Source organism: Taudactylus pleione, unplaced genomic scaffold (assembly GCF_031769625.1).
Source record: "Taudactylus pleione unplaced genomic scaffold, aTauple2 ptg000136l, whole genome shotgun sequence".
In the NCBI taxonomy this organism is placed as follows: Eukaryota; Metazoa; Chordata; class Amphibia; order Anura; family Myobatrachidae; genus Taudactylus; species Taudactylus pleione.
In genome coordinates, this window is record NW_028284538.1 from 4,997,376 (window position 1) to 5,012,459 (window position 15,084).

Here is a 15,084-nt window from a genome sequence, read left to right on the forward strand (position 1 = left end):
CTATGGGAGAGACATCATGGCTGCTAAAACCAACACACCACCGCCGAGTAGTAATACCCAGCGCAGGCGGTGTGTTTGGTTTAGTTAGTGTGTAGTGCCACAGACTGTACTGCCCTTAACTGCTGGAATATGCAGCTAATGACTGTGCTTACAAAAAACCCAAATAAAGTTGTTTTTGTTTTAATAACATTGTGGGTGGCATTGGGGATTTCTGACCGGTGCATGCTCAGATTCACTGCAAGCGTCGGTCAGATGGAGAGTGTGATTTGCTGCACTCTTTGGCAAACCAATTACTTAGACCTGTGTACACCACAAAAGGCAAATCAGGTCTAGGCAGTAGTGCCCCAAAAGGCATATCAGGTCTAGGCATTTACCATTAGCCACCCCATCATACAGTACATCTCCCCTATGTCTCTCCAAGATTTGATAAATCTTGAGAAAATGTATGGTGAAGAAGTAGCAGGGGGACATCCCATAGTACTATTAAAAAAATAAATAAAAATTTCACTAATACCACTTTCACACAGAAATTCTCCCCCAAAAAAACAGCTTTTACCTGGCATTTGAGTGCTGCATAGCTTTGTCGGTCCCAGACTGAACCCCCTTTCAGACTGAAAAGTAAAAAACCGGGTCAAGCATTTCTACCCGGTAATTTGCTAATTAACACGGGTATTTTTCCTGTGTGAAAGAGTCAAGCCAGGTCAAGATTGATAGGTCCCCTCCCTGGTAAAAACCAGGGTCAAAGTCCCGGAAATTTTGATCCAGATTGACCCTTTCACACAGAAAAAGGTCCCTTGTTGATCAGCAAATTACTAGGTAAAAGGGCTTTACCCAGTCATTTGCTTTTCTATGTGAAAAAGGTATAAGAGAATTAAATATTTTATACATTTCACTCACTTATACATACAATTTAATCAGAAATATTGTATAAAAGTACAGTACTTGTTACCAGGGCATCCACTGTATAAGTCCTGCATGATTAAACACATTAGATGGTGTCATCTTATTGTAGCCTACGGCTACATTTTCTACACTCTTTTTAGAGAGGGATCAGACAGATTATGGCTGTCACAGATTATGGCTGTGGGATCTGAACCCAGAGGTAAGGTGATCTCCTGTCAGAGTCCCTGCAAGAAAATATTGATAAATTACCCTGATATATATATTGCTGCAATATGTTTCAAAAATAAATTATAACTATAGAGGCAACAAGTCTGTAATTAATAATAAATGGGCCCCTTGAAGCTATGACAAACAATACTGTAATGTATATTTACTAGGGGTGTGCACCGGCCACTTTTCGTGTTTTGTGTTTTGGTTTTGGATCTGGATCTTTCTTCGTGTTTTGGATCTGGATTGGTTTTGCCAAAACCACCCTTCCGTGTTTTGGGTTCTGGGTTTTGTGTTTTGGATCTGTATTTTTTTGAAAAAAAGCATAAAAACAGCTAAAATCACAGAATTTGTAGGTTTTTCTGCTCCTATGCTATTATTAACCTCAATAACCTTAATTTCCACTCATTTCCAGTCTATTCTGAACACCTCACACCTCACAATAGTGTTTTTATGTCCAAAAGGTTGCACCGAGGTAGCTGGATGACTATGCTAAGCGACACGAGTGGGCGGCACAAACACGTGACCCATCTAGGAGTGACACTGCAGTGGCAGGCAGGATGGCAGTTAGAAAAACTAGGCCCCAAACTGTACATAATGCAAAGAAAAAAAGAGGTGCAAGATGGAATTGTCCTTGGGCCCTCCCACCCACCCTTATGTTGTATAAACAGGACATGCACACTTTAACAAATCAATCATTTCAGCGCCAGGGTCTGCCACACAACTGTGGCTGAAATGATTGGTTCGTTTGGGCCCCCACAAAACAAGCTGGCAATTAATGTGTCCCTGCACAAACTGGCTCTACGGAGGCAAGATGTCATCCTCATCCTCCTCATCCACCGATTCCTCACCCTCTTCAGTGTGTACATCCTCATCCTCACAAAGTATTAACTCGTCCCCACTTGAATCCACCACCACAGGTCCCTCTGTACCTTCTGGAGGCTGGTCTCCCTGGAAGAGCTGATAATTCATTTTGATGAACATCATCTTCTCCACATTCTGTGGAAGCAACCTCCTACGCCTTTCGCTGACAAGGTTCCCGGCTGCACTAAACACTCTTTCGGAGTACACACTGGAGGGGGGGCAACTCAGGTAAAATAGAGCCAGTTTGTACAGGGGCCTCCAAATTGCCTCTTTTTCCTGCCAGTACAGGTATGGACTGTCTGACATGCCTACTTGGATGCTGTCACCGATGTAATCCTCCACCATTCTGTCAATGGTGACAGTATCATATGCAGTGACAGTAGACATGTCAGAAATTGTTGCCAGGTCCTTCAGTCCGGACCAGATGTCCAAACTTGGTCCTGCCTGCCCTGCATCACCGCCAGCGGGTTGCTTAGGATACCTAAGTTTTTTCCTGGCAGCCCCAGTTGCGGGAGAAAATGAAGAAGGAGCCGTTGACGTGTCACGTTCCGCTTCAGCTGACAGTGTGTTCACCAGCAGGTCTTTGCACCTCTGCAGGCTTGTGTCGGCCGGAAAGAGAGACACCACATAGGCTTTAAACCTAGGATCGAGCACGGTGGCCAAAATGTAGTGGTCTGATTTCAACAGATTGACCACCCTGGAATCCTGGCAAAGCGAATGAAGGGCTTCATCCACAAGTCCCACATGCCGAGCGGAATCGCTCCGTCTTAGCTCCTCCTTCACTTTCTCCAGCTGCTTCTGCAAAAGCCTGATGAGGGGAATGACCTGACTCAAGCTGGCAGTGTCTGAACTGACTTCACGTGTGGCAAGTTCGAAGGGCTGAAGAACCTTGCACAACACGGAAATCATTCTCCACTGCGCTTGAGTCAGGTGCATACCCCCTCCTTTGCCTATGTCATAGGTGGATGTATAGGCTTGTATGGCCTTTTGCTGCTCCTCCATCCTCTGAAGCATATAGAGGGTTGAGTTCCACCGCGTCACAACCTCTTGCTTCAGGTGATGGCGGGGCAGGTTCAAGAGTGTTTGCTGGCGCTCCAGTCTTCGGCACGCAGTCGCTGAATGGCGAAAGTGGCCAGAAATTTTTCGGGCCACCCAAAGCGTCTCCTGCACGCCCCTGTCGCTTTTCAGAAAATTCTGCACCACCAAGTTTATTGTGTGAGCAAAACATGGGACGTGCTGGAATTTGCCCAGATGTAATGCCCGCACAATATTGGTGGCGTTGTCAGATATCACAAATCCCCAGGAGAGTCTAAGTGGGGTATGCCACTGGGCGATGATTTCCCTCAGTTTCTCTAAGAGGTTGTCGGCGGTGTGCCTCTTACTGAAACCGGTGATACACAGCGTAGCCTGCCTTGTAACGAGCTGGCGTTTCTGAGATGCTGCTACTGGTGACGCTGCTGCTGTTGCTGCGTAAGGTGATACATCTACCCAGTGGGCTGTCACAGTCATATAGTCCTTAGTCTGCCCTGTTCCACTTGTCCACATGTCCGTGGTTAAGTGGACATTGTGTACAACGGCATTTTTCAGGACACTGAGGACACTTTTTCTGACGTTTCTGTACAGTCTCGGTATCGCCTGCCTAGTGAAGTGGAATCTAGACGGGATTTGGAACCGGGGACACACTACCTCCATCAATTGTCTAAATCCCACTGCACTAATGGCGGATACCGGACGCACGTCTAACACCAACATAGCAGTCAAGGCCTCAGTTATACGTTTTGCTTCAGGATGACTGCTGTCGTACTTCATCCTCCTCGCTAAGGACTGTTGGAGGGTCAATTGTTTAGTAAAAGTAGTGGTGTTCCTACTTCCTCTCTGGGATGATGAACGACTCCCAGCAGCAGCAGCAACAGCAGCAGCGGCAGCAGTAGGCGTAGCAATGCAGGATCCTCCGGAGGAATCCCGGATAGGAGAGTCAGTCATGCCAGTGATATGGCCTGCAGGACTACTTCCGATCCTGACTAAGGAGGAAATTGACGAGGAGGGAGTTGACGGTGTGGTTTGCAGGCGCTTGGATACAACAGGACAACGGGATTTAGGTGTCCCTGGACTGCTTACGGTCTGAGCCAAAGTTTCTGAACTTGACAGTAACTTTTTATGAACGCGCTGCAGGTGCCGTATAAGGGAGGATGTTCCTAGGTGGTTGACGTCCCTACCCCTACTTATTTCACCTTTACATATGGTACATATGGCAAGACAGTTGTTGTCCGGATTTGGATAGAAATATTGCCAGACCAAAGAGGTGGAATGTTTGGTCTTCTGCCCAGGCATGACCGTGATGGGCTTTTTCATCCCACGGACAACAACTGTCTCCCCCGGAGCCTGATTTAAACAAACCACACAACCATCAGAATCCTCCTCGCCAACTTCCTCCTCAGCGCCAGCTACACCAGTATCCTCATCCTGTTGTACTTCAACAGTGACATCTTCAATTTGCATATCAGCAAGTGGACTGTGGGTGCTCCTTTCAGCACTTGCAGGGGGCGTGCAAATGGTGGAAAGAGCCACCTCTTCCCGTCCAGTGCTGGGAAGGTCAGGCATCGCAACCACCACCACACTTGGACTCTCTTTGGGGATTTGTGATATCTTCTTAGAAAGCACAGTTCTTCGCTGTGCTTTTGCCAGCTTAACTCTTTTGATTTTTTTAGTGGGAGGAGTGCTTCCATCGTCATGTGAAGCTGAACCACTAGTCATGAACATACTAGGGATCGACCTTAGCCGTTCCTTGCCACTCCGTGTCGTAAATGGCATATTGGCAAGTTTACGTTTCTCTTCAGCTGATTTAAATGTCTTTTTCAAGGTCATTTTCCTGAACTTTGCCATTTGGGATTGTATGTGCCCTCTACTATGACATTGGGCATCGGCCTTGGCAGACGACGTTGATGGCATGTTATCGTCTATGTCATGACTAGTGGCAGCAGCTTCAGCACTAGGAGGAAGTGGTTCTTGATCTTTCTCTATTTTATTTTTATCGGAGAAAGTTTGGTCCTCCATTTATGTTATATCGATTTGATATATACGTGCGGCTAAACACAGAAAATAAATTTTTTTTTGGTTCGGACTGGAGTGTACTTTGTGGGTTACAGCACCCTTTAACGGTCAAGCCAGCCGGCCCTTTACTTATGACACAGGCGCACTCTTGGCACTACTTTGTTGATGCACGTGCGGCTACTGCGCACACAATTCACAAACACAGAAAATAATTTTTTTTTGGTTTGGACTGGAGTGTACTTTGGGGGTTACAGCACCCTTTAACGGTCAAGCCAGCCGGCCCTTTACTTATGACACAGGCGCACGCTTGGCACTACTTTGTTGATGCACGTGCGGCTACTGCGCACACAATTCACAAACACAGAAAATAATTTTTTTTTGGTTTGGACTGGAGTGTACTTTCGGGGGTTACAGCACCCTTTAACGGTCAAGCCAGCCGGCCCTTTACTTATGACACAGGCGCACGCTTGGCACTACTTTGTTGATGCACGTGCGGCTACTGCGCACACAATTCACAAACACAGAAAATAATTTTTTTTTAGGTTTGGACTGGAGTGTACTTTCGGGGGTTACAGCACCCTTAACGGTCAAGCCAGCCGGCCCTTTACTTATGACACAGGCGCACGCTTGGCACTACTTTGTTGATGCACGTGCGGCTACTGCGCACACAATTCACAAACACAGAAAATAATTTTTTTTTTGGTTTGGACTGGAGTGTACTTTCGGGGGTTACAGCACCCTTAACGGTCAAGCCAGCCGGCCCTTTACTTATGACACAGGCGCACGCTTGGCACTACTTTGTTGATGCACGTGCGGCTACTGCGCACACAATTCACAAACACAGAAAATAATTTTTTTTTTGGTTTGGACTGGAGTGTACTTTCGGGAGTTACAGCACCCTTAACGGTCAAGCCAGCCGGCCCTTTACTTATGACACAGGCGCACGCTTGGCACTACTTTGTTGATGCACGTGCGGCTACTGCGCACACAATTCACAAACACAGAAAATAATTTTTTTTTGGTTTGGACTGGAGTGTACTTTCAGGGGTTACAGCACCCTTTAACGGTCAAGCCAGCCGGCCCTTTACTTATGACACAGGCGCACGCTTGGCACTACTTTGTTGATGCACGTGCGGCTACTGCGCACACAATTCACAAACACAGAAAATAATTTTTTTTTGGTTTGGACTGGAGTGTACTTTCGGGGGTTACAGCACCCTTTAACGGTCAAGCCAGCCGGCCCTTTACTTATGACACAGGCGCACTCTTGGCACTACTTTGTTGATGCACGTGCGGCTACTGCGCACACAATTCACAAACACAGAAAATAATTTTTTTTTAGGTTTGGACTGGAGTGTACTTTCGGGGGTTACAGCACCCTTAACGGTCAAGCCAGCCGGCCCTTTACTTATGACACAGGCGCACGCTTGGCACTACTTTGTTGATGCACGTGCGGCTACTGCGCACACAATTCACAAACACAGAAAATAATTTTTTTTTAGGTTTGGACTGGAGTGTACTTTCGGGGGTTACAGCACCCTTAACGGTCAAGCCAGCCGGCCCTTTACTTATGACACAGGCGCACGCTTGGCACTACTTTGTTGATGCACGTGCGGCTACTGCGCACACAATTCACAAACACAGAAAATAATTTTTTTTTTGGTTTGGACTGGAGTGTACTTTCGGGGGTTACAGCACCCTTAACGGTCAAGCCAGCCGGCCCTTTACTTATGACACAGGCGCACGCTTGGCACTACTTTGTTGATGCACGTGCGGCTACTGCGCACACAATTCACAAACACAGAAAATAATTTTTTTTTTGGTTTGGACTGGAGTGTACTTTCGGGGGTTACAGCACCCTTAACGGTCAAGCCAGCCGGCCCTTTACTTATGACACAGGCGAACGCTTGACACTACTTTGTTGATGCACGTGCGGCTACTGCGCACACAATTCACAAACACAGAAAATAATTTTTTTTTGGTTTGGACTGGAGTGTACTTTCAGGGGTTACAGCACCCTTTAACGGTCAAGCCAGCCGGCCCTTTACTTATGACACAGGCGCACGCTTGGCACTACTTTGTTGATGCACGTGCGGCTACTGCGCACACAATTCACAAACACAGAAAATAATTTTTTTTTGGTTTGGACTGGAGTGTACTTTCGGGGGTTACAGCACCCTTTAACGGTCAAGCCAGCTGGCCCTTTACTTATGACACAGGGGCACTCTTGGCACTACTTTGTTGATGCACGTGCGGCTACTGCGCACACAATTCACAAACACAGAAAATAATTTTTTTTTTGGTTTGGACTGGAGTGTACTTTCGGGGGTTACAGCACCCTTAACGGTCAAGCCAGCCGGCCCTTTACTTATGACACAGGCGCACGCTTGGCACTACTTTGTTGATGCACGTGCGGCTACTGCGCACACAATTCACAAACACAGAAAATAATTTTTTTTTGGTTTGGACTGGAGTGTACTTTCGGGGGTTACAGCACCCTTTAACGGTCAAGCCAGCCGGCCCTTTACTTATGACACAGGCGCACGCTTGGCACTACTTTGTTGATGCACGTGCGGCTACTGCGCACACAATTCACAAACACAGAAAATAATTTTTTTTTAGGTTTGGACTGGAGTGTACTTTCGGGGGTTACAGCACCCTTAACGGTCAAGCCAGCCGGCCCTTTACTTATGACACAGGCGCACGCTTGGCACTACTTTGTTGATGCACGTGCGGCTACTGCGCACACAATTCACAAACACAGAAAATAATTTTTTTTTTGGTTTGGACTGGAGTGTACTTTCGGGGGTTACAGCACCCTTAACGGTCAAGCCAGCCGGCCCTTTACTTATGACACAGGCGCACGCTTGGCACTACTTTGTTGATGCACGTGCGGCTACTGCGCACACAATTCACAAACACAGAAAATATATTATTTTTTTAGCACTTGGGGGGAGCACCCCTGATGGACAGAGCACCCCCTGGACAACACTACAGCACCCCTTTAGGACTGGGACACTGCACAGGACTTTGGAACTGACTGCACAACACAGTCCAGCCAGCCCCTATGGACTTTGAAGTAGTGGACACAGCCCCTATTAACAACAGCAGCACAGCACAACACAGCCAGCCCCTATGGACTTTGAAGTAGTGGACAACAGCAGCACTACACTACACTACACTACACAGCACTAACTCCCACCCTCCCTCTTCACTGTCCACAGCCGAGTGAGAAAATGGCGCCGACGCGGGTACCTTATATAGGATCCAAAACCCGCGAGACTCGGAAGGCGGGATGATGACGTTTTGCCTCGATGTCAGATCCGAGTCAGGCGGGAAAAGTCGAGCCTGACTCGGATCGGGGGGGCTCGGGGGGGTTCGGATTTCAGAAATCCGAACCCGCTCACCCCTAATATTTACATAACACATTGATTTTCCCTTTTCCTTTGTACAGGTAAAAGGATCCCTCTCATTGAACATCTTTAGCACAATTTTCAGCCTTGTTGCCTTCATCTTAAACATCATTGATCTAGCAACAATTCGCTATTATTATTGTTATTACAATTACTATTATTCTAACAATTATTATACCAATAATGACTACTATAGAAGATGCCAGGAACGGCTTGTAAGTATAAATTCTTATTCACCACAATCTAAGGAATGAAGTAATCATGTGCTTTTTAATTACATATTTTATCCTTGAAAATAGTGTTCATCAGAGATTATATTACAGTTTGTACAAAGTATATTTATGTTTAAACTTAGCGCTAACTCCTTATCTGCAGGGTGTTTGTTTATTGGTGACCAGACAAGTTTTATTTTATTGATTACCTACTAGTTTCACCAGACATATACTGTAATAATAATAATTGCTTTTTTTTTTGGAGGAAATATAAGGGAAAATTGGTTGGGTAAAGGATCCCGGGCATTCGGGGTGCCGGCGGTGAGAATACCGATGGTAACATCCCGACAGTCAGAATCCCAACGCGTACCCTAACCCTCCCCCTAACCCAACTTTCCAGCAGCCTAACCCTAATCCTCCCCCCTGGCACCCTAACCCTAAACTTAACTCTCCCCCTAACCCTAATACTTACCAACGGGATGTCAGCGGATAGGGATTCTGGACCCAGGATTCAGACTGCCGGGAGTACCATCATCTCCTCCCACTGCCAACAAAAGCATCAAACCTTTGAGTTTGGCCAACGCACTGCTCATTTGGGTAGTATGACAGCTGCTGCAGCAATGTTTATAATCTTTGTCCATGTTCTGCTATGTTTTGTACTGTTATGGGGCCCATACATCTTGACTGTATCATTGCAATTCCCCTTTCTGCTGTCACAAACTCTCGGATGTATTGTGGATGCGTATTCAGGGAATTGGCTAGACCTGTTCCTGAGGCGTGGAGTCTAATGTGCAGGCGGTATTCACCAGGGACCCTTCAAAGAAGGTATGGACTTGGCTGCATCCGACACACAGGTCGCAACTTTCAGGTTAGGTTTCCCTATACAGGTGCTAGTGAACTTTGGTTGAAGTGCAGGAGACTTTAGCGTTGTAGACGAGCAGGGTCAAAACCAAACAGACGAGACTGTACCAGGGAGCAGACGTAAACTGGTCACAGGGAGAAGCCGAGGTCAGAACCAGATATCAACACAGAGCCAGGGGTCAGACAGAATCGGAGTCACAAACAAGCCAAGGTCAGAAACAATAATCAGGATATGCACAGGAACACTGGAGTATGGTAATGGAGCTTATACTCTGGCACAGGAGTGCTCCCAAGGACTTCCGTATATAGGCAGGGCTTGAATAGGGTGCTTACTGTGATGTCACCCACAGGTGTGTGTATGCTTTTAAGTATTCTCAGGTCAGCCTGCACTATGCCACCAGGGGATGGAGGACTGCACGGCAGCGGGCGCTGGGTATTCCATGCCCGCTGGCTTACCATGGACCAGCGCTGCCGGACCCGGTAAGAGCATGCCGGTGTCCGGCACATGGTGACATCTGCCCACCCATATACTTCAATGGGGAGAATGCCGGCCGTGCCTAGTTGCAGTCCGCCAAGAGCTGCGCTATGCCGCAATGCATGTGCCCATGCACATGCATCATGGTAACGATGTAGATGGCTACTTCTGTAATCAGGGGCACCAGCAGGGAGGGACTGTCGGGACCACTGTCCTGGGCCTGGACACTAAGAAAGAGAAGGGGGGCCCGGCCCACTCCTGCCACCTGCCTGCCACTGCTACATCCAGTGTAGGTGAAAGAGTCCTACACCCGCTGCCACTGCTACTGCCAGTGCAAATGATATATATGGGGCCCCGAGGTGACCTGCTCCCAACCGGCCGCTACTGAAAGGAGCCCACCGTGAGAGAGATCCTGGTTCTGCTGTCCAACGCCTGTACCCACTGCGGTGCCGTTTATCCAGCATGTGTGACATCTTGACGTCACCGTTTGCCACTGAAGGAGTAGGAGAGAAGAGCGATGGCGCCTGAGGAGCAGCAGCCAGGAACATGCGAAACAAGGTAAGATTAATATGGTTGCTGAGGCAGACAAAAGAGGGCTGCAACACCACTATGAGAGTGAGGCAGAGGGGGGCTGAGAAGAGGAAAAGTCAGAGTGCAGGGCTGGATAGGTCGCCATATATATATATATATATATATATATTGTGATAGAAGCACTGGTAAAATGGGCAATGGCAGGTACGTCTGTCCTAGGTTTTTGGCCTATGTGCTTTAAAACCCCCCAGGAGAAGGCTGTTTTTTAAACAGACCAGAGTATCGGCTTTTGAAAAGAAGGTTTGGGTCCTGGGGGTGTGGATGTGAGGAGAGGGAGGGCTCCATCCACAGGCCACTCCTGTAGTAGGGTAGTGGCCTGTGGATGGAGCCCTAATGAGCCAGCTGGGTAGTAGGCTCATTAGGGCTTACACCTGGAAGTGGCTCATAAGAGCTGTGTAATCTTTTGGTGCAGTGTCTCACACCTGGGCAAGCAGACCAACTAGCCTGTTCAGAGACACTTGGTATATACTCCTGTAAGTACTGTGCATGTGTTTTGTTGATGGTGAGCGCAATAGGTCCTACCATTATTGTAGAGAGGGAATATACTGTGTAGTGAGAGCCTAGATGGGCTAGGTCTTATGTTTATGTTTTATTTATGATTACGTATTTGGCAGATTAAAGACTAGCTCCAACCAGCTTGAATGAGGTTTACATCCATACACACATACACACATATATATCTGTTGGAGGCATGTCATAGCAGACATGGAATAGGTATGTAGTGCCAGCTGTCGGGATGCCTCCTGTCAGAATACCGACTGTGGCATCCCGATGGTTGGTATCCTGACAGGGGTCGGGTAAGTATACTTACCCTTCCCCCTAACCCTAACCCTCCCTATTAGTAGCCTGTCCCTAACCCTCCCTCCTTCATTCCTAAACTTAACCCCCCCAGTGGTGCCTAACCCTCCACCCTAGGACTTCCTAACCCCCCTAAAAATACCTACCCCTAACCCCGCTATGCTCCCTAAACCTAACCATCCCCCCGCAGCTAACGCTAAGAGCACCCTGGACTTACCTCATGTAGGCTGGCATTCTGGCATCGGGATTAAGATAGGCGTCGATGCCTATCTTAAGTCCCTTCTCAGGATTCAGCTGTTGGTATTGAGACCGATGGCATCGCGGCCACCGGTCTCATAACTACATCCTGGCAGGCACATATGCTCCATGGGCAGATGCAGTTGCATCTTGAAGTGCGTCTAACTCTGCATTTCGATATACAGGGCTGTAAGGAGAGGTGGGACTAGCCGTACATCCCGTCGGCTGCAGCTCGCACCCTCCTCTAGCATTTGGTTTCCGCACTGCATGTAGGGAGGGAGGGGGGGGCTGCCTCTTTTGTCGGTCCCGGGTCCCACAATTTCTGATGGCATCCATGTCTGTATTAATCACATAACATACCCATGAGCTTAACAGAAAGGGAATCAGTGTCATGATACCAGAACATGTACAGGCAATTTGCTTGTGCCAAGTACAGTATGTAACGAGAATTAACCAGTTGTGACTTCCATACCAAAGGCCTGATACTGAGTCCAAGTAATTTACGATTTTCCCGTGACTGCATATGCATCAAAAAACAAGGTCCGCGCAAGTGTCCTGCGATGTGTCTGCACTAACAGGTACTGCAGCTCTGGGTGACTCGCACCTCACTCTCACAGGGCCTAATGTGAAATGGATGTTTCTTGGGTGGCAACTGGCTGGCAACCTTGCAGACGCATGGAACATATTTGTCTCATAGGAGTGTCATGGAAGTGTTGTGTGCATGTAGTCTGACTTCCATGCTCGGTTGCAGCATGCAGATGGAGATGGGATGCCTGTTACAGACAGATTATTTTGCACCCAGCATGGGGTGCTAGTGGCGATTCTAATGATGATGGATACCACTGTGGGGGTAAAAACAGGAAGAAGATGCACAGAAACTCACATAGATGAGGTAATACCAGCTACTTTCCAGTCTGGCACCCCCCGCATTGCCATTTATATGGGAGAGCATTTTCTCACACATTCAAATATCTGAATAAATAATGCTTTATCTTAATTTTACACAAACCTTTGCCCACCATAGTATAGCACTTCTATAGGAATGGTTATTTATCACACTGTAACATTGTAAATATCATGCAGAAAGTCAGCACATTACGTCTTCCTGTCTTTAGCAAATCCCAAGCTTATCCATCTCACACTCAGGGCGGGATGTGCCAAACCTCAGTCATACCTCTAAAAATGCAGTTTTCTGAGGTTTGCCATAAACCCATATGTATGAAAGTGCTCCGCAGTAGATATTAGAGATATCCGCTGTGGCCCTGAAGCACTACAGTACCTATACAATATAATGGGCTACAATGAGTCAATATGCAGCAAGCTTGTTCCCGATAGGCAACGCCTATGGCCTTCTTAATGCAAAGATCAACTGAAAGGGATCTGAAAAATCCCTCACTGACCCCCCTGCCCATGGCTTGCACATGCTCAGACTGATGGCTGCACATGTGCAGTCTGACTCCAGGAATATAAATAGTGTAGTCCTCACAGAACAGCTGTCCTTTGCATTTTTAATCACATTTATTTATTACCGGTTATTTAAATAGCGCACACATATTCCACAGCGCTTTACAGAAAATATTTGGCCATTCACATCAGTCCCTGTCCCAGTGGTGCTTTCAATCCAAATCTTACAATCTAAATTCCCATACACACTTGGGTTAATTTTGTTGGGAGCCAATGAACCCATGGCATGAATAAATGCAGCTAAGCATGCGATAAGTGGCAGGATATATCACATGCAATATGCAATGCATGGTACATCCCGCCTATAGCCTGGGGGATACACGGATTCCCTTCTTCTCACTGCTATCCTGCTTTCGGCCGGCACTCACAATTATAAAAATCCACAATTTTGGGGGAGCCCAGTAGCTGCCAAAGTGCTGGGCTTGCCCCCATTGTGACGGAAAACTGACGTTCATGCCCTAAAATGTCTACAAACAGGGGGCCTGACCTGGTGGACTTGAGACCGTGTCCCATTTTGAGCATGCACCTTCTGTGCACCCAAGGAGACCCACTATGGAAATCTAACATTTTGGGAGGTACTCATATGGCTCCCCATATGTATGATTAGGGACCGCAGCAGATATTGGTGATATCTACTTCAGCCTTTTGGCACAGCAGTCCCCATACAATTCTATGATGCTGCAATCTGACCACATTCATCAAGCCCACTTGCTAATGTATCATTAGATGTAGAGATGTGCACTGACCTTTGTGTTTTGGTTTTGGTTTTGTATATGGATATCCCCTAGTTTTGGATCTGGATTGGTTTTGCCAAAACCTCAACTCCATGTTTTGTTTTCATGTTTTGATTTTGGATCTGGATTTTTTTTTAAATAAAAAAATTGCTAAAATCACATAAAATTGGCCTTTTTTTTGTTCCTACAGTATTGATAACCTCAATAACATTTATTTCCACTCATTTCCAGTAAATTTTGACCACCTCACAGCTCACAATATTGATATTTATTCATCTAGTCAAAGGGCCAAAAGGTTGCATCCAGCTTGCTGGCTCAAAACAGATTGATATAATTATTAATAGAGTTGAGGACTGTGCAAAGATGATTGTTGGGATACCCTTGAGGATTGAAGAACTGATAGTTGATATTTAGCGCAGCCCCTGGCTGTAAAATGAATAATAAATTAATTTAAAAACAATTCATTGGTACAGCCCCTGGCTGTAAAATTGATAATAAATTAATTAAAAACAATTCATTGGGTGCATCCCCTGGCTGAATAATTAATAAAAAGAGATTCATTGGTGCAGCCCCTGCCTGTAAAATTGATAATAAATTAATTAAAAAACAATTCATTTGTGCAGCCCCTGGCTATAAAATTGATAATAAATTTATTAAAAAACAATTCATTGGTGCAGCCCCAGGCTGAATAATTAATAAAAAGAAATTCATTGGTGCAGCCCCTGGCTGTAAAATTGATAATAAATTAATTTAAAAATAAATCATTGGTTCCTAAACCAAACATAACATTAATTTAAAATGTCAGGCAGCAATACCCTAACCAGCACATAATGGAAAGGAAAAAGGTGCAAGATGGAATAGTCCTTGGGCCGTCCCACCCACCCTTATGTTGTATACAAAACAGGACATTCACAGTTTAACAAACCAATCATTTCAGCGACAAGCACTGCCAATATTGGTTGAAATTATTGGTATGTTTGGACCCCCATAATACAAGCTGCCAATGTGCATTGGACATTTAAAGGAAAATGATCCCATACACAAACTGGCTTTACATTGCAAGTTGTCATCATCCTCGTCATCCCCATCAGTGTGTACATCCTCTTCTTCACACAATATTAATTTGTCCCCGCTGGAATCCACCATAGGCATCTATGTAATTTTTTTATGTCATTGTTGGTAGAGGTCTTCCTCATGGAATTTGTAATTCATTTTAATGAACATAATCTTTTCCACATTATGAGGAAGTAACCTCCTATGCCGATCACTGACAA

At 46.2% G+C, this 15,084-nt stretch overlaps 1 protein-coding gene across 1 annotated transcript in view; it reads left to right on the plus strand.

Annotated features, from left to right (window-relative positions):
• Positions 1–15,084, plus strand: part of LOC148522932 (membrane-spanning 4-domains subfamily A member 4A-like) — a 139,452-nt gene that overhangs the window by 104,538 nt on the left and 19,830 nt on the right. Inside the window, exon 5 of the mRNA XM_088473571.1 lies at positions 8,480–8,653. Coding sequence (XP_088329697.1) covers positions 8,480–8,653 — 174 coding nt within the window. The remainder of the gene's footprint in view (positions 1–8,479; positions 8,654–15,084) is intronic.